At 44.4% G+C, this 20,560-nt stretch overlaps 1 protein-coding gene across 4 annotated transcripts in view; it reads left to right on the top strand.

The window, feature by feature from the left end:
* The first annotated feature begins 532 nt into the window (after nt 1-532).
* Nucleotides 533-20,560, top strand: part of LOC147640777 (Thioredoxin superfamily protein) — a 50,668-nt gene continuing 30,640 nt past the window's right edge. Inside the window, exons 1-2 of one of the 4 annotated variants that reach the window (XM_086815101.1) lie at nt 533-854; nt 994-1,059. In XM_086815101.1, coding sequence (XP_086671227.1) covers nt 660-854; nt 994-1,059 — 261 coding nt within the window. In that variant the 5' untranslated portion in view covers nt 533-659. Of the gene's footprint in view, nt 903-993; nt 1,060-20,560 lie in introns of all 4 variants that reach the window. The other 3 variants (XM_086815094.1, XM_086815089.1, XM_086815083.1) reach the window with 3 other exon arrangements.

Below are 20,560 nucleotides of genomic sequence, written 5' to 3'. Positions count from 1 at the left end.
CGATGCCTTTTTGGGCCGTCGGTAAAGTAAACTCGAATAAGTAAACTATGTCGGTGCATTGCGAAGTAAACTGGGGATAAGAAACATAGAATATAATGGCTTGAAACCTCACGGTTTTGTTGCTTGAAGGTATAGTGTAGTGGTAAGATGTTTCCAATGGTGACCCAAGGTCTCAAGCTCAAATGCTCAATTGCACATAACATCTTGCTCCAAATCTTTCTAAATCCCAAACCCAGATTCACCCTCATCCTCATCCCATGATATAAACTACGAAGTATACTATGATTTGTTGAGTAAATTAGGACGTAAACTATGCCCGCTTAGTAAACTAGGAAGTGAACTATGCTTGCTTAATAAACTACAAAGTAAACTAGGAAGTGAACTATGCTTGCTTAATAAACTACAAAGTAAACTAAGATAAATTTTTCTTAATTTTTTTTTGTAGTTTACTCGACGTAGTTTACTTGTTCGAATTTACTTTATCTGACGACCCCAAAAAAAACATGGTGATTTTGATCAATGCCATCCATTGATACCACATAACAACGGACTGTGAGGGATAGTGTCTAGGGTAACCCGCCTTCACTCCTCTTTTACATGATCCGTATAAGCCTAGGCATTGTGATGTGAACATCAAAGCAATAAAAAGCTTCTCAGCGATGGTGCTAGCGATACCGACTGCTACTTGTACACCATGCCGGGCACTCCTGAGCCCTTCTCTCTCCACATCGCCTCTCATCAGGCGCTTTTCTTCAAGCTTGTTTTCTCTCCCCGGCAGAATCCCGATCACCAACAGTAGCAGCAAGAGCAGAACACATGGCTGTCCTCAACGTCTTCTTGTCCGAGCAGCAAGAGTAGAGTCTCGAACAGTGTCTTTAGCTTCTCGCGCTCCTGATTTCGAGGTTGGTGTGTGTGTGTGTGTGTTTTTTTTTTCCAAATGTAACGTTTCTATGTGCTCTAGCCTATAAACACTTCTTGTTGAACCACGTGCAGCTGACAGAGCCATTGACCGGGAAAACATGGAAGCTAGACGATTTTGAAGGTCATCCTGCCTTGCTGGTAAGTTTGAATCAAACAATTTTGTTAGAAAATTCTGAATTGACCTTGAATTAGTTTTCTCTTGTCTCAGGTAGATTTTGATGAGTCTTGATGAATAAGGATCCTTGTAGCAATGGTAAGTCTAGATGATTAAGGACTCTTGTGGCTACCACTGGACTGCATTCCTCCTACATCTTGATCACACGCTCTATGTACAAAACCTATCAAAATGGCTCAAGTTTGAAAACTGAAGAGAGAACCACTCAAGAAACAACCCATGTTGCACGAGAACCTATGTAAGTGCAAAGCAAATGTTGGCTGAGTATACCCAATCTGCAGGGAACCTAGGCTCTGATACCAACTGGAGAACACTTGTGCCTATGTGGGAGGGTTTCTAGAGATAGAGAGAAGAGTGCAGCAGAATCACACATACAACACACACAAAGAGTCCTAAACTACAACCCTATGTGACCTACTATTGTGTACACTCTTGGCTAGCATTTCGTCTATAGAGAAACACACTTTGAAGTCCAACGTTGAGGAAAGCTGATGAATATGATGATTTGGCTACCCACGTATATATATGCACCAATGCTCCTAGTCGGCTAGCAACATTGCTGTCGGCCAGCTGTACCCAAATGCCACGTCACCATCGCTTCGTCATCATTTCCATGTGGTAGTGCCAACCTCCGCTGTCCAAACTTTGCCTCATGAGCATGGTGAATATGCCATGGACTATGATACTTATGTGGTGCCCAATATACAAAGGCTGTGTGGATAGAATGCTCAACATAGTGCCCAATCTACAAAGGCTATGTGGACAGCATGCATTAATGCTCGAACAATTGTTTAGATGGTGCGTTGGGTAGATGAGTATATGTAGAAGTTGGTGTTAGAAATTGTGCATCTCAATGTGTTGTGTGGGACCGGACCTTTTATTTCATTGGCTAATGCGTCTTCATCTTCCTAGATGACATCCTTATCTTCTAAGGGACTACAGAGCAGCACGAGCAAGATGTGGCACAAGTTTTGCAACTATTACAAGACAATGAGTTGTTCATCAATGGCATGAAGAGTGAGTTTGGAGTATTGGAAATCCATTACTTGGGATATATCATCGGTTCGTCAGGTATTAGCCTCGATCTTGAAAAGATACAGGTCATTCTTAGTTGGGATATTCCCCACATATCCCAGGAAATCCGCTCATTTGGGGGTCTTTGTTAGGCCTACAACACGCATATGGACAAGTTTTATGACCTTGCAGTACCTCTCATTGACTTGCTCAAGGGCGCGAAGAATCGTCGCCAGAAAGTGTCCGTGTATGGGCAAGGCTTTAGAGGCATTCTAGGCAATGAAAAAAGGTTACGGGCAAGGCTTTAGAGGTATTCTAGGCAATGAAGAAAGTTGCCTTTGAGTCACCAGTTTTGAAGTTGGCATCATGGGATGATCCTTTGGAGGTGATTACTGATGCCAATAACCTAGCCATTGGAGCTGTTTTATAGCAAGATGGTAGGCCAATGACTTATTATAGCCGCAAGTTGAATAACTCCAAAAGGAATTATTCGGTGTATGACAAACAGCTTTTGGGGTTCTGACCTCGCTTAAACATTGGAAGCACTTCCTTTACGGGAGAGATTTCACAGTTAAGATAGATCACCACGTACTTAAATTGTTGCAAACCTTGCCCAGTGCCCAATGAAGTCCAGATGGAGTCAATTGTTCCAACAATTTAGGGGAATGATTGAATGTGTCTCTGGTAAGAACAATCCGGTTGCCGATACTCTCAACCAAAAAGGCACAATCCAAACATTACAGGAGTCCACTGTGTTGAAAATTCACGACAAAGACTTGGACAGCATGAAGGCACAATATCCGGATTCAGAAGAATTTGAGACTTAGTATTAGTTGGCCCTCAATTTAGAACCAGGCCACTACAGTATACAGGATGATTGGTTGTTTCTCAAGAACTGTCTTTGTGTACTAAAGTAAAAGCGCCAAGTTCTCCATGATGCATGATTTTCTTGTCTGAGGTTATAGGGGTATCAACAGTACCATGAAGAAGTTAGAGAGGCCATTCTATTGGCTTAAAATGTGATGGGATGTCTAACAACACGTCCAAGCATGTCAAATATGTCAAAAGATAAAAGTTCCTTATACAAAACAGGTAGGGTTACTTCAGCCTTTGCTTATTCTAGAGGGACCTTTTCACGACATTAGTATGGACTTCGTAGGCTCTCTTCTCGCCTCCGTCGGATCTAGAAATACACAATGTATGACAATTGTGGACATATTCAGTAAGTTTTGCATGCTCATTCCATGCAAGCAGACAGCCATTCAAGGGCATAGCTCGCTTGTTCGTTTGGTTTTGGTATCCCATTGGTGGTTTGCCATGGACAATCACATTAAATAGAGATCCTAAATTCACATCCCATTTTTGGAGAGCATTGTTTGACAATTCTGGGACTAAGTTGCAGCTGGTGTAATATGCAGGGGAAGTCTTTGCATTGGAAGATCCTGTCACACAAATGCTCACACCGTCTTTTGTATCTTGAGTTTCGTGAGTTTAGCAATCCACTTTAATACTCTAAACTTTAAAGTGAGAGATATATGAGAATTGTACACCACATTGGGTCCCGAATTACCCACTGAAGGGCCCCCTATTGTAACGGGAGGCGGACGCGTGTAATGGAATCGTATAAATGTGAACAAGATTCTGAGCACTTAACACTTGAGCATTACAACCACAAAGCTGAAAATGACAGTACACCACATAAAGGGGCCGATGATAGGCGTCAATGACCCCCCCCCCCCCCTTAGGTTATATTACCAAAAGAGTCTGCAAAGTACAAGATTACGGGTGCCTGGGGATCCACCACCAGCTTGCACCTGATTCTTCCAAATACATCATGAATGAATACATTTCAAACAAGAGAATCTGTAGGTACATCCCCCCTACACACAGGTACATCCGCCCTGCACAAGCCTCTTCACAGGTACATCCGCCCTGCACAAGAGTATCACAATCCTCACAGGTACTCCGCCCTGCACAAGATGTAAATGGATCTTTAGGCCCTGTTTCCACGCGAGAAACTGATCCAGAAACCTGTGTTCTCCGCGAGCAAGTGTTCCCAATGCTTGCCCTAAACACCTGTTACACCAGGAATCCTTGAGACACATCCATGCTCACATATTCCATTGCTGTCCGGCCTGTTTTGTGCAATAACCAGTCCAAAACAGCAACTTTCTATCGCGAGAAATCCACCTGTAAGGGGTCCTACAGCCCTGTGGAGGTCCCTAGAGCTGTCCTGTACTGTCCAAGTTGACTTTGGACACCTGTAACCAGCCCAAAACTCGCAATAACCAGAAATTGCAGGTCTGAAATTTACCAACCAGCCCTTTAGAAGAGTGTGGGGATCATTATCCAAGCTTGTGTGAGTCCGGGAAGCAAGCAACCAGCCGTGTAGCAACTCCCAAAGCTCCAACCAGCTCTCCAATGTGTTGAATGATAAATAAAACAGCCCAAAAGGCCTCTTGAAGGAGGCGCCTTTCTCCAGTGCCACCTAAGGGGCTTGGTGGGTACACATACAGGCTGACAAGTGTCCCCATAAGGTGTCCAGGTAGGTGTCCAGCCCATAGTGCTCCATTTGTCCTGTTTGTATAAGTTTAGGTCCAACCAAATGGGAAATGGCCATAAGTTGTCCGGACTTCATTAATTTTGATCCAACCAAATGCGAACGCATTATAAGTTGTCCGGCCACTTATTAATGAGTGTGGACCTACAAACCAATAAACTTTAGTAGTAAATGAAATAAGCTGTAAATTGAGTGTGGACGCACTTACCACCTGCAAAACCCATAAGCCCACAGTTTTAGGCCCAAACAGGAGTGCACACACGCGTCCCCAAGGTGCCCGGGCGTCCCCGGTCCCTCGGACTTCACAAGCCAAAATAACAAGCATTGTCCAGGCAGCAAGACAATGTCACACAAAGTAAAATAAAGTTATGGCATGCATCATTTATGCATTGTGCACATGTAAACTTGGAGAACCACCTATCATCATTCTTGTACTTGAAAATATTCCGCCTGCCATCATAACACACCATGTGTGCATGGCCGGAATCCACACGGGCACCGCCCGAAAGTCCACAAATGTCGTGCCATGTCCTTGGACTCATATGCATCCACTCGTATGATCCATACACATGCCCAGGTATAATACATACATGCATCCGCATGCTTCTAGGCCTGACACGCATCCGCATTCCCTAGAATATAGGGATTTGTGACATCCCCCCTGCTTCTAATCAGTTGACCGCAACTGAAAAGCCTCCAGATAGGCCTTCAAAAGATCTGGGTAATCCTCGAAGTAGGCCTCATCCATCCATTTCGCATCCAAAGCTGAATAATTCTTGAACTTCACAAGGTACCTACGAACAAGTTTGCCTCCCGCAAGCTTTCGTTCCTTGTGAAAAACAATCTGTTCAGGTTGAAGAATCTCTTCCAGCTCATCCACGTCGGGTGGGTCTTCCAAAACCAGCTCAAACGGTGTCGGTCCCACATAAGGCCTCAATAGGCTCACATGAAAAGCATTATGCATGTTCCAATGATCTGGGAGTACAAGCCGAAATGCAACATCATTGATCTTCTCCAAGGTCCATAATACCTGTTGGAAAGTTTAGGGTACTTTCCCTCTTTTCCTGGCCTCTTCCGAAGGCGTGCCTTTTCAAATTTCAGCAAGACCCAATCAGCTTGTTTGAATTGTACATCCCTTCTATGCTTATCAGCTGCCTTTTTATTCTTGGTTTGAGACCTCTCTATGGCTGTCCGTACCTGTGCAAATGCAGTATCCAAGTCTCTGACATACTCATCTGCTGCAAAAATCTCATCCTTTGTACGAAGGATGGGTGGTAGTACCACCTTGCCATAGATAATCTCAAAGGGCGCCTTGCCCGTAGAAGTATGTACCGTGTTGTTGTAGGCAAATTCCACAAGTGGTAAATACTTCTCCCAATCCGATTTGCGGTCGGATACATAAGATTTCAGCAAGTCGAGGACGGCTGAATTTGCTATTTCACTTTGCCCATCTGTCTGTGGATGGTAAGCTGATGAGAAGTTCAGCTTTGTACCCATATTGTCAAACAATGCGCGCCAAAATAAGCTTGTGGTTCTAGGATCTCTATCCCCCACAATAGATTTAGGCATGCCATGGTGTTTGAATATCTGTGCCAAAAACATCCTAGCCATATGATCTGGCTTTATTGTCTTGCGCACGGGAATGAAATGTGCCTGCTTGCTAAACCTGTCAATAATGGTCCAAATAGCATCATTTCCCTGTGGCGTCCTTGGCAAATCCATAATGAAATCCATAGCAATGCTTTCCCATGGTTCATTTGGTATAGGCAAAGGTTGAAGCAATCCAGGTGCTTTATGTCTGTCAAATTTGACCTTTTGACATACCATACATTCACGTACATATGCTTCAATATCCTTGCGAATATGTGGCCAAAAGAAATACCTCTCCAAAGCTTGTGCTGTGGCCAAAATGCCTCTATGACCTGCATATGGAGGAGCATGGCACTCATCCATAACCTTATGGCGAAGGTTCTTTACCACACACATACGATTTTGCATCATGAGATATCCATCTCTTATGGCATAAGATGGGACAGCAATACCCTCTTGCAAATCAGCCCATACATGTGCAAAATCCTCATCCAAATGATAAGTATTACGCATATCCGATAAGTCCTCATGGTATGCAACTGTAATAGCATGAACCTGTGGTGGTCTAGATAAGGCATCTGCCACCACATTCTTTTTCCCTGGAGTGTGTAAAATCTGAAAATGAAACATTGAGAGAAAATTTGCCCATCTCATATGCTTCTCTGAGAGCTTACTTTGAGTCAAAAAATATCTCAAACTTTGATGATCAGTTTTGACCATAAAATCAGCCCCTAAAAGATAGTGTTTCCAAATAGTAAGGGCATGAATTACAGCCAACAACTCCTTCTCATAAACCTGTAAGTGAAGCTCTGCATGTTGCAAGCGTCTGCTCTCATAGGCAATGGCATGTCCTTCTTGGTTCAAAACAGCCCCTATGCAGTCCCCACTTGCATCACATTCCACGACAAAAGGTTTGTGCAAATCCGGAATAATGAGTACCGGTCCCGAGATGATTGCACTCTTCAACTTTTGAAAGGCATCTCTCTCTTCTTGTGTCCATTTAAAGATTGCTTTCTTCTTCGTTAAATCATGTAACGGAGCGGCAATGAAAGCAAAATGCTTGACGAACCTCCTGTAGTAAGCACATAAACCAAGGAAGCTCCTGACTTCATGGACTGATTTCAGCTCTGGCCATTCTTGCATGGCTTGTATCTTTGCGGGATCCATGCGCACACCATCCTTTGATACAATGTGACCAAGATAGTGAATCTCTGGGAGGAAGAATTCACTCTTTTTTGCATTTATGTAGAGCTGATTTTCCTTAAGCTCTTTAAACACAATAGCCAGGTGCTCACGATGTTGGGCTTCATTCTTTGAGAATACAATAATGTCATCAAAGAATATACCTGTGAACTTTCTATGCTTTCTGAACACCCTGTCCATCATCCTGTTGAAGGTAGCGGGTGCATTTGTAAGGCCAAAAGGCACCACCAAAAACTCATAAAGACCAAAGGCTGTCCTGAATGCAGTCTTGTGTACATCTTGAGGTGCCACTCTCACTTGATGATACCCACTCTTGAGGTCTATTCGGCTGAAACATGCCGAACCTTCAAGCTTGTCCAAGATGTCATCAATACCCGGAGTGGGAAACCGATTCTTGATGGTTATGTTATTGAGGGCACGGTAATCAACACACATCCTGTAAGTACCATCCTTCTTTTGAACAAGAAGTACCGGCGAGCAATATGGCGAGGAACTAGGCCGAATCAAACCCTTTTCCAAAAGTTCATTCACCTGTGCCATAATCTCTTCTTGTTGACTAGCACTCACCCTGTATGGTGGCCTATTAGGTGGAGAGCTACCGGGAATTAGATCTATGCAATGATCTTCCGGCCTCTCTGGTGGCAACCTTGCTGGCAAAGCATTTGCAAAACAATCTTTGAACTCATTCAAAAAGTTAAGCTTGTCTTGATCTAATGCACTAACATCAACACTAGAATGTTCAATGGTATCACGTACAAAAACCAAGTAAGAACAAGCTGATTTCTTTATTGCCTTATTAATTTGTACATGGCTTACAAGAGGTATGGTACTTCCAGTAGTACCAGCATCTATAGAGTGCTCACGGCCTCTATGTACAAAGCTGATTTTCTTCTCTTTGTAAGCCTTAACAGGCTCTAAACGGTGATGCCAGGGCATCCCCAACAAAACATCACAACCTGTAAGAGGAGCCACTAGAAAGCTCTCATAGTCGAGGTAGTCCTGTATATGTACACGGAGCTTACCAATGACCGGAGTTACATCAACCTGTTTGCCCTCAAAGGCGGCATCTGCATTCATTTGCATTCCGATGTCTTCCACATTGAGACCTATGGCGGCAGCCATTTGTACGGATATAAAGTTATCTGTGGAAGCATCATCAAAAAGAAACAAAGCGGGCTGATCCTTCAATTTGCCCCAAGCCTTGCATATGACTCTACTCTTGGGCTCATGCCCTGTATTACCCTGCACATCGGGTACAACATTCACAAGAGGCTTTTGCACATTAGGCTCAGCATTCTTAGGATTCTGGGGGCATTTAGGATATATATGATCTTTACTGCCACACTTAAAGCATTTTCCAGCCTTCCTGTACTCTTCCAATTGCTGTTTTGAGAGCCCAAAATTGTGGCGTTTACCCCCCGGCTTCTTTTCGGAGTCATCCTTTGCATCTCGGCCATCTTTGGGAGCATTCTTAGGTGGCTGTCCACCCTTTTTCTGGTCATAACCAGCCCTGAATTTGCTCTTGTTTTGACCTGCAAATGGCTTATTTGTGGGTGCTTTTATGTGCAAGTTCTCCGCAATCATGGCTGAGTGTATAAGCTCTTGTATGGTCTTATTTGGGTACACTCCCAAGCTTTGTTGGATGATGTGATGGAGCCCCGATTCAAACTTTCTCTTCTTCTCGTCCTCTCCAATCTTCATGAAGGGGGTAACCTTGAGAAGGACTTTCCAAAACTTTGCTATGTATGAAGCAACGGACTCTCCCTCATCTTGGGACAGCCAGTCCCACTCCTTGCGTACATCCTTTGCAAAGTTTGGTGGTAAGAATTGATCATAAAACTGAATTTTGAAAGAAGACCAAGTTGGGGCAGCACTTCCATCAAGTATTTTTGCAAGCCACCAATCACTTGCCGTATCCTTGAGATGCATTCCCACATGCCTGAGCATAGACTTTTCCGAAAAGTCTTCATTGCACAAAGCTATCTCAAACTGTCTAATGAAAGCAAGTGCTTTGGTAGAGTCCATCCGTCCCTGAAAGTTTTCAAACTTTACATCCTTGTCACCGGACTTGAACTCTCGAGGCTTCTTCCTTCTATATGCATCCCTATGTACATCCTGTTCATCTGCATCATGATGATGCCGCGATGAAGATTCACGATCCCTCTTCGTTCTCTCTTGAGCCACACTCTCCAAATGAGTGGAAAGCTCAACACGAGAATGGACATGTCTTCTTGGAGTAAAGCGGGAATGAGTAGAGGATCCCTCATCCTTACTCTTCTCTTGACCTGCATCAAGCCTAGCACCAGGGACTCTTGTCCTTTCAGCATTTGGCACTTGCTGTGCTCTTTCTGCTTGTTGTGTATCATGTGCATCACCACGGGCAGCCATGAGGGGTGGCTTCTTGAAAGCCAAACTACCATCTGCTTCAGTGTATACATCACCCTTAACCATTAGGTATGCAAGTGCAAGCTCTCGGGGTTTCTCAACATCCATTTCCTTTGCAATTGCTTCAAAAGTGACTTCATGGACCGAAGCCTTTGCCTTCGCAGCCAACACCCTTTGTACATCCGGGTCATTTTTCAATGACCTAAGCTCTTCGGTTTTAGCCCTATAGCGTCGCACTTGACGCCTCAAAGATTCCAAATCAGAATGCATAGTGTCATGAGTACCTGCATCTCCATAGACATCATTGCCTGCAGCATCTCTTGCATCCCTTGTACCATGAAATTCACGGTCCTGTGTGTTCTCCACACTGTCAGAAATGTGGCTGTCCATGACACTCAAATCAGGTCACCACTTATGATTCCAAGCCTCAAACCGTTTTCCAATGAGGGGAAAAACTGAGCTCTGATACCAATGTAACGGGAGGCGGACGCGTGTAATGGAATCGTATAAATGTGAACAAGATTCTGAGCACTTAACACTTGAGCATTACAACCACAAAGCTGAAAATGACAGTACACCACATAAAGGGGCCGATGATAGGCTGACCCCCCCCCCCTTTAGGTTATATTACCAAAAGAGTCTGCAAAGTACAAGATTACGGGTGCCTGGGGATTCACCACCAGCCTGCACCTGATTCTTCCAAATACATCATGAATGAATACATTTCAAACAAGAGAATCTGTAGGTACATCCCCCCTACACACAGGTACATCCGCCCTGCACAAGCCTCTTCACAGGTACATCCGCCCTGCACAAGAGTATCACAATCCTCACAGGTACTCCGCCCTGCACAAGATGTAAATGGATCTTAAGGCCCTGTTTCCACGCGAGAAACTGATCCAGAAACCTGTGTTCTCCGCGAGCAAGTGTTCCCAATGCTTGCCCTAAACACCTGTTACACCAGGAATCCTTGAGACACATCCATGCTCACATATTCCATTGCTGTCCGGCCTGTTTTGTGCAATAACCAGTCCAAAACAGCAACTTTCTATCGCGAGAAATCCACCTGTAAGGGGTCCTACAGCCCTGTGGAGGTCCCTAGAGCTGTCCTGTACTGTCCAAGTTGACTTTGGACACCTGTAACCAGCCCAAAACTCGCAATAACCAAAAATTGCAGGTCTGAAATTTACCAACCAGCCCTTTAGAAGAGTGTGGGGATCATTATCCAAGCTTGTGTGAGTCCGGGAAGCAAGCAACCAGCCCTGTAGCAACTCCCAAAGCTCCAACCAGCTCTCCAATGTGTTGAATGATAAATAAAACAGCCCAAAAGGCCTCTTGAAGGAGGCTCCTTTCTCCAGTGCCACCTAAGGGGCTTGGTGGGTACACATACAGGCTGACAAGTGTCCCCATAAGGTGTCCAGGTAGGTGTCCAGCCCATAGTGCTCCATTTGTCCTGTTTGTATAAGTTTAGGTCCAACCAAATGGGAAATGGCCATAAGTTGTCCGGACTTCATTAATTTTGATCCAACCAAATGCGAACGCATTATAAGTTGTCCGGCCACTTATTAATGAGTGTGGACCTACAAACCAATAAACTTTAGTAGTAAATGAAATAAGCTGTAAATTGAGTGTGGACGCACTTACCACCTGCAAAACCCATAAGCCCACAGTTTTAGGCCCAAACAGGAGTGCACACACGCGTCCACAAGGTGCCCGGGCGTCCCCGGTCCCTCGGACTTCACAAGCCAAAATAACAAGCATTGTCCAGGCAGCAAGACAATGTCACACAAAGTAAAATAAAGTTATGGCATGCATCATTTATGCATTGTGAACATGTAAACTTGGAGAACCACCTATCATCATTCTTGTACTTGAAAATATTCCGCCTGCCATCATAACACACCATGTGTGCATGGCCGGAATCCACACGGGCACCGCCCGAAAGTCCACAAATGTCGTGCCATGTCCTTGGACTCATATGCATCCACTCGTATGATCCATACACATGCCCAGGTATAATACATACATGCATCCGCATGCTTCTAGGCCTGACACGCATCCGCATGTCCCTAGAATATAGGGATTTGTGACATCCCCCGGCTTCTAATCAGTTGACCGCAACTGAAAAGCCTCCAGATAGGCCTTCAAAAGATCTGGGTAATCCTCGAAGTAGGCCTCATCCATCCATTTCGCATCCAAAGCTGAATAATTCTTGAACTTCACAAGGTACCTACGAACAAGTTTGCCTCCCGCAAGCTTTCGTTCCTTGTGAAAAACAATCTGTTCAGGTTGAAGAATCTCTTCCAGCTCATCCACGTCGGGTGGGTCTTCCAAAACCGGCTCAAACGGTGTCGGTCCCACATAAGGCCTCAATAGGCTCACATGAAAAGCATTATGCATGTTCCAATGATCTGGGAGTACAAGCCGAAATGCAACATCATTGATCTTCTCCAAGATCTGAAAAGGTCCATAATACCTGTTGGAAAGTTTAGGGTACTTTCCCTGTTTTCCTGGCCTCTTCCGAAGGCGTGCCTTTTCAAATTTCAGCAAGACCCAATCACCTTGTTTGAATTGTACATCCCTTCTATGCTTATCAGCTGCCTTTTTATTCTTGGTTTGAGACCTGTCTATGGCTGTCCGTACCTTTGCAAATGCAGTATCCAAGTCTCTGACATACTCATCTGCTGCAAAAATCTCATCCTTTGTACGAAGGATGGGTGGTAGTACCACCTTGCCATAGATAATCTCAAAGGGCGCCTTGCCCGTAGAAGTATGTACCGTGTTGTTGTAGGCAAATTCCACAAGTGGTAAATACTTCTCCCAATCCGATCTGCGGTCGGATACATAAGATTTCAGCAAGTCGAGGACGGCTGAATTTGCTATTTCACTTTGCCCATCTGTCTGTGGATGGTAAGCTGATGAGAAGTTCAGCTTTGTACCCATATTGTCAAACAATGCGCGCCAAAATAAGCTTGTGGTTCTAGGATCTCTATCCCCCACAATAGATTTAGGCATGCCATGGTGTTTGAATATCTGTGCCAAAAACATCCTAGCCATATGATCTGGCTTTATTGTCTTGCGCACGGGAATGAAATGTGCCTGCTTGCTAAACCTGTCAATAATGGTCCAAATAGCATCATTTCCCTGTGGCGTCCTTGGCAAATCCATAATGAAATCCATAGCAATGCTTTCCCATGGTTCATTTGGTATAGGCAAAGGTTGAAGCAATCCAGGTGCTTTATGTCTGTCAAATTTGACCTTTTGACATACCATACATTCACGTACATATGCTTCAATATCCTTGCGAATATGTGGCCAAAAGAAATACCTCTCCAAAGCTTGTGCTGTGGCCAAAATGCCTCTATGACCTGCATATGGAGGAGCATGGCACTCATCCATAACCTTATGGCGAAGGTTCTTTACCACACACATACGATTTTGCATCATGAGATATCCATCTCTTATGGCATAAGATGGGACAGCAATACCCTCTTGCAAATCAGCCCACACATGTGCAAAATCCTCATCCAAATGATAAGTATTACGCATATCCGATAAGTCCTCATGGTATGCAACTGTAATAGCATGAACCTGTGGTCGTCTAGATAAGGCATCTGCCACCACATTCTTTTTCCCTGGAGTGTGTAAAATCTGAAAATGAAACATTGAGAGAAAATTTGCCCATCTCATATGCTTCTCTGAGAGCTTACTTTGAGTCAAAAAATATCTCAAACTTTGATGATCAGTTTTGACCATAAAATCAGCCCCTAAAAGATAGTGTTTCCAAATAGTAAGGGCATGAATTACAGCCAACAACTCCTTCTCATAAACCTGTAAGTGAAGCTCTGCATGTTGCAAGCGTCTGCTCTCATAGGCAATGGCATGTCCTTCTTGGTTCAAAACAGCCCCTATGCAGTCCCCACTTGCATCACATTCCACGACAAAAGGTTTGTGCAAATCCGGAATAATGAGTACCGGTCCCGAGATGATTGCACTCTTCAACTTTTGAAAGGCATCTCTCTCTTCTTGTGTCCATTTAAAGATTGCTTTCTTCTTCGTTAAATCATGTAACGGAGCGGCAATGAAAGCAAAATGCTTGACGAACCTCCTGTAGTAAGCACATAAACCAAGGAAGCTCCTGACTTCATGGACTGATTTCAGCTCTGGCCATTCTTGCATGGCTTGTATCTTTGCGGGATCCATGCGCACACCATCCTTTGATACAATGTGACCAAGATAGTGAATCTCTGGGAGGAAGAATTCACTCTTTTTTGCATTTATGTAGAGCTGATTTTCCTTAAGCTCTTTAAACACAATAGCCAGGTGCTCACGATGTTGGGCTTCATTCTTTGAGAATACAATAATGTCATCAAAGAATATACCTGTGAACTTTCTATGCTTTCTGAACACCCTGTCCATCATCCTGTTGAAGGTAGCGGGTGCATTTGTAAGGCCAAAAGGCACCACCAAAAACTCATAAAGACCAAAGGCTGTCCTGAATGCAGTCTTGTGTACATCTTGAGGTGCCACTCTCACTTGATGATACCCACTCTTGAGGTCTATTCGGCTGAAACATGCCGAACCTTCAAGCTTGTCCAAGATGTCATCAATACGCGGAATGGGAAACCGATTCTTGATGGTTATGTTATTGAGGGCACGGTAATCAACACACATCCTGTAAGTACCATCCTTCTTTTGAACAAGAAGTACCGGCGAGCAATATGGCGAGGAACTAGGCCGAATCAAACCCTTTTCCAAAAGTTCATTCACCTGTGCCATAATCTCTTCTTGTTGACTAGCACTCACCCTGTATGGTGGCCTATTAGGTGGAGAGCTACCGGGAATTAGATCTATGCAATGATCTTCCGGCCTCTCTGGTGGCAACCTTGCTGGCAAAGCATTTGCAAAACAATCTTTGAACTCATTCAAAAAGTTAAGCTTGTCTTGATCTAATGCACTAACATCAACACTAGAATGTTCAATGGTATCACGTACAAAAACCAAGTAAGAACAAGCTGATTTCTTTATTGCCTTATTAATTTGTACATGGCTTACAAGAGGTATGGTACTTCCAGTAGTACCAGCATCTATAGAGTGCTCACGGCCTCTATGTACAAAGCTGATTTTCTTCTCTTTGTAAGCCTTAACAGGCTCTAAACGGTGATGCCAGGGCATCCCCAACAAAACATCACAACCTGTAAGAGGAGCCACTAGAAAGCTCTCATAGTCGAGGTAGTCCTGTATATGTACACGGAGCTTACCAATGACCGGAGTTACATCAACCTGTTTGCCCTCAAAGGCGGCATCTGCATTCATTTGCATTCCGATGTCTTCCACATTGAGACCTATGGCGGCAGCCATTTGTACGGATATAAAGTTATCTGTGGAAGCATCATCAAAAAGAAACAAAGCGGGCTGATCCTTCAATTTGCCCCAAGCCTTGCATATGACTCTACTCTTGGGCTCATGCCCTGTATTACCCTGCACATCGGGTACAACATTCACAAGAGGCTTTTGCACATTAGGCTCAGCATTCTTAGGATTCTGGGGGCATTTAGGATATATATGATCTTTACTGCCACACTTAAAGCATTTTCCAGCCTTCCTGTACTCTTCCAATTGCTGTTTTGAGAGCCCAAAATTGTGGCGTTTACCCCCCGGCTTCTTTTCGGAGTCATCCTTTGCATCTCGGCCATCTTTGGGAGCATTCTTAGGTGGCTGTCCACCCTTTTTCTGGTCATAACCAGCCCTGAATTTGCTCTTGTTTTGACCTGCAAATGGCTTATTTGTGGGTGCTTTTATGTGCAAGTTCTCCGCAATCATGGCTGAGTGTATAAGCTCTTGTATGGTCTTATTTGGGTACACTCCCAAGCTTTGTTGGATGATGTGATGGAGCCCCGATTCAAACTTTCTCTTCTTCTCGTCCTCTCCAATCTTCATGAAGGGGGTAACCTTGAGAAGGACTTTCCAAAACTTTGCTATGTATGAAGCAACGGACTCTCCCTCATCTTGGGACAGCCAGTCCCACTCCTTGCGTACATCCTTTGCAAAGTTTGGTGGTAAGAATTGATCATAAAACTGAATTTTGAAAGAAGACCAAGTTGGGGCAGCACTTCCATCAAGTATTTTTGCAAGCCACCAATCACTTGCCGTATCCTTGAGATGCATTCCCACATGCCTGAGCATAGACTTTTCCGAAAAGTCTTCATTGCACAAAGCTATCTCAAACTGTCTAATGAAAGCAAGTGCTTTGGTAGAGTCCATCCGTCCCTGAAAGTTTTCAAACTTTACATCCTTGTCACCGGACTTGAACTCTCGAGGCTTCTTCCTTCTATATGCATCCCTATGTACATCCTGTTCATCTGCATCATGATGATGCCGCGATGAAGATTCACGATCCCTCTTCGTTCTCTCTTGAGCCACACTCTCCAAATGAGTGGAAAGCTCAACACGAGAATGGACATGTCTTCTTGGAGTAAAGCGGGAATGAGTAGAGGATCCCTCATCCTTACTCTTCTCTTGACCTGCATCAAGCCTAGCACCAGGGACTCTTGTCCTTTCAGCATTTGGCACTTGCTGTGCTCTTTCTGCTTGTTGTGTATCATGTGCATCACCACGGGCAGCCATGAGGGGTGGCTTCTTGAAAGCCAAACTACCATCTGCTTCAGTGTATACATCACCCTTAACCATTAGGTATGCAAGTGCAAGCTCTCGGGGTTTCTCAACATCCATTTCCTTTGCAATTGCTTCAAAAGTGACTTCATGGACCGAAGCCTTTGCCTTCGCAGCCAACACCCTTTGTACATCCGGGTCATTTTTCAATGACCTAAGCTCTTCGGTTTCAGCCCTATAGCGTCGCACTTGACGCCTCAAAGATTCCAAATCAGAATGCATAGTGTCATGAGTACCTGCATCTCCATAGACATCATTGCCTGCAGCATCTCTTGCATCCCTTGTACCATGAAATTCACGGTCCTGTGTGTTCTCCACACTGTCAGAAATGTGGCTGTCCATGACACTCAAATCAGGTCACCACTTATGATTCCAAGCCTCAAACCGTTTTCCAATGAGGGGAAAAACTGAGCTCTGATACCAATGTAACGGGAGGCGGACGCGTGTAATGGAATCGTATAAATGTGAACAAGATTCTGAGCACTTAACACTTGAGCATTACAACCACAAAGCTGAAAATGACAGTACACCACATAAAGGGGCCGATGATAGGCTGACCCCCCCCCCCCTTTAGGTTATATTACCAAAAGAGTCTTCAAAGTACAAGATTACGGGTGCCTGGGGATTCACCACCAGCCTGCACCTGATTCTTCCAAATACATCATGAATGAATACATTTCAAACAAGAGAATCTGTAGGTACATCCCCCCTACACACAGGTACATCCGCCCTGCACAAGCCTCTTCACAGGTACATCCGCCCTGCACAAGAGTATCACAATCCTCACAGGTACTCCGCCCTGCACAAGATGTAAATGGATCTTAAGGCCCTGTTTCCACGCGAGAAACTGATCCAGAAACCTGTGTTCTCCGCGAGCAAGTGTTCCCAATGCTTGCCCTAAACACCTGTTACACCAGGAATCCTTGAGACACATCCATGCTCACATATTCCATTGCTGTCCGGCCTGTTTTGTGCAATAACCAGTCCAAAACAGCAACTTTCTATCGCGAGAAATCCACCTGTAAGGGGTCCTACAGCCCTGTGGAGGTCCCTAGAGCTGTCCTGTACTGTCCAAGTTGACTTTGGACACCTGTAACCAGCCCAAAACTCGCAATAACCAGAAATTGCAGGTCTGAAATTTACCAACCAGCCCTTTAGAAGAGTGTGGGGATCATTATCCAAGCTTGTGTGAGTCCGGGAAGCAAGCAACCAGCCCTGTAGCAACTCCCAAAGCTCCAACCAGCTCTCCAATGTGTTGAATGATAAATAAAACAGCCCAAAAGGCCTCTTGAAGGAGGCTCCTTTCTCCAGTGCCACCTAAGGGGCTTGGTGGGTACACATACAGGCTGACAAGTGTCCCCATAAGGTGTCCAGGTAGGTGTCCAGCCCATAGTGCTCCATTTGTCCTGTTTGTATAAGTTTAGGTCCAACCAAATGGGAAATGGCCATAAGTTGTCCGGACTTCATTAATTTTGATCCAACCAAATGCGAACGCATTATAAGTTGTCCGGCCACTTATTAATGAGTGTGGACCTACAAACCAATAAACTTTAGTAGTAAATGAAATAAGCTGTAAATTGAGTGTGGACGCACTTACCACCTGCAAAACCCATAAGCCCACAGTTTTAGGCCCAAACAGGAGTGCACACACGCGTCCACAAGGTGCCCGGGCGTCCCCGGTCCCTCGGACTTCACAAGCCAAAATAACAAGCATTGTCCAGGCAGCAAGACAATGTCACACAAAGTAAAATAAAGTTATGGCATGCATCATTTATGCATTGTGAACATGTAAACTTGGAGAACCACCTATCATCATTCTTGTACTTGAAAATATTCCGCCTGCCATCATAACACACCATGTGTGCATGGCCGGAATCCACACGGGCACCGCCCGAAAGTCCACAAATGTCGTGCCATGTCCTTGGACTCATATGCATCCACTCGTATGATCCATACACATGCCCAGGTATAATACATACATGCATCCGCATGCTTCTAGGCCTGACACGCATCCGCATGTCCCTAGAATATAGGGATTTGTGACATCCCCCGGCTTCTAATCAGTTGACCGCAACTGAAAAGCCTCCAGATAGGCCTTCAAAAGATCTGGGTAATCCTCGAAGTAGGCCTCATCCATCCATTTCGCATCCAAAGCTGAATAATTCTTGAACTTCACAAGGTACCTACGAACAAGTTTGCCTCCCGCAAGCTTTCGTTCCTTGTGAAAAACAATCTGTTCAGGTTGAAGAATCTCTTCCAGCTCATCCACGTCGGGTGGGTCTTCCAAAACCGGCTCAAACGGTGTCGGTCCCACATAAGGCCTCAATAGGCTCACATGAAAAGCATTATGCATGTTCCAATGATCTGGGAGTACAAGCCGAAATGCAACATCATTGATCTTCTCCAAGGTCCATAATACCTGTTGGAAAGTTTAGGGTACTTTCCCTCTTTTCCTGGCCTCTTCCGAAGGCGTGCCTTTTCAAATTTCAGCAAGACCCAATCAGCTTGTTTGAATTGTACATCCCTTCTATGCTTATCAGCTGCCTTTTTATTCTTGGTTTGAGACCTCTCTATGGCTGTCCGTACCTGTGCAAATGCAGTATCCAAGTCTCTGACATACTCATCTGCTGCAAAAATCTCATCCTTTGTACGAAGGATGGGTGGTAGTACCACCTTGCCATAGATAATCTCAAAGGGCGCCTTGCCCGTAGAAGTATGTACCGTGTTGTTGTAGGCAAATTCCACAAGTGGTAAATACTTCTCCCAATCCGATTTGCGGTCGGATACATAAGATTTCAGCAAGTCGAGGACGGCTGAATTTGCTATTTCACTTTGCCCATCTGTCTGTGGATGGTAAGCTGATGAGAAGTTCAGCTTTGTACCCATATTGTCAAACAATGCGCGCCAAAATAAGCTTGTGGTTCTAGGATCTCTATCCCCCACAATAGATTTAGGCATGCCATGGTGTTTGAATATCTGTGCCAAAAACATCCTAGCCATATGATCTGGCTTTATTGTCTTGCGCACGGGAATGAAATGTGCCTGCTTGCTAAACCTGTCAATAATGGTCCAAATAGCATCATTTCCCTGTGGCGTCCTTGGCAAATCCATAATGAAATCCATAGCAATGCTTTCCCATGGTTCATTTGGTATAGGCAAAGGTTGAAGCAATCCAGGTGCTTTATGTCTGTCAAATTTGACCTTTTGACATACCATACATTCACGTACATATGCTTCAATATCCTTGCGAATATGTGGCCAAAAGAAATACCTCTCCAAAGCTTGTGCTGTGGCCAAAATGCCTCTATGACCTGCATATGGAGGAGCATGGCACTCATCCATAACCTTATGGCGAAGGTTCTTTACCACACACATACGATTTTGCATCATGAGATATCCATCTCTTATGGCATAAGATGGGACAGCAATACCCTCTTGCAAATCAGCCCATACATGTGCAAAATCCTCATCCAAATGATAAGTATTACGCATATCCGATAAGTCCTCATGGTATGCAACTGTAATAGCATGAACCTGTGGTCGTCTAGATAAGGCATCTGCCACCACATTCTTTTTCCCTGGAGTGTGTAAAATCTGAAAATGAAACATTGAGAGAAAATTTGCCCATCTCATATGCTTCTCTGAGAGCTTACTTTGAGTCAAAAAATATCTCAAACTTTGATGATCAGTTTTGACCATAAAATCAGCCCCTAAAAGATAGTGTTTCCAAATAGTAAGGGCATGAATTACAGCCAACAACTCCTTCTCATAAACCTGTAAGTGAAGCTCTGCATGTTGCAAGCGTCTGCTCTCATAGGCAATGGCATGTCCTTCTTGGTTCAAAACAGCCCCTATGCAGTCCCCACTTGCATCACATTCCACGACAAAAGGTTTGTGCAAATCCGGAATAATGAGTACCGGTCCCGAGATGATTGCACTCTTCAACTTTTGAAAGGCATCTCTCTCTTCTTGTGTCCATTTAAAGATTGCTTTCTTCTTCGTTAAATCATGTAACGGAGCGGCAATGAAAGCAAAATGCT

Source organism: Cibotium barometz, chromosome 2, assembly GCF_041138505.1.
Source record: "Cibotium barometz isolate CiBa-2024 chromosome 2, ASM4113850v1, whole genome shotgun sequence".
In the NCBI taxonomy this organism is placed as follows: domain Eukaryota; kingdom Viridiplantae; phylum Streptophyta; class Polypodiopsida; order Cyatheales; family Cibotiaceae; genus Cibotium; species Cibotium barometz.
Note: the sequence above shows the minus strand (reverse complement) of the source record. Positions and strands in the feature narration are given on the sequence as shown.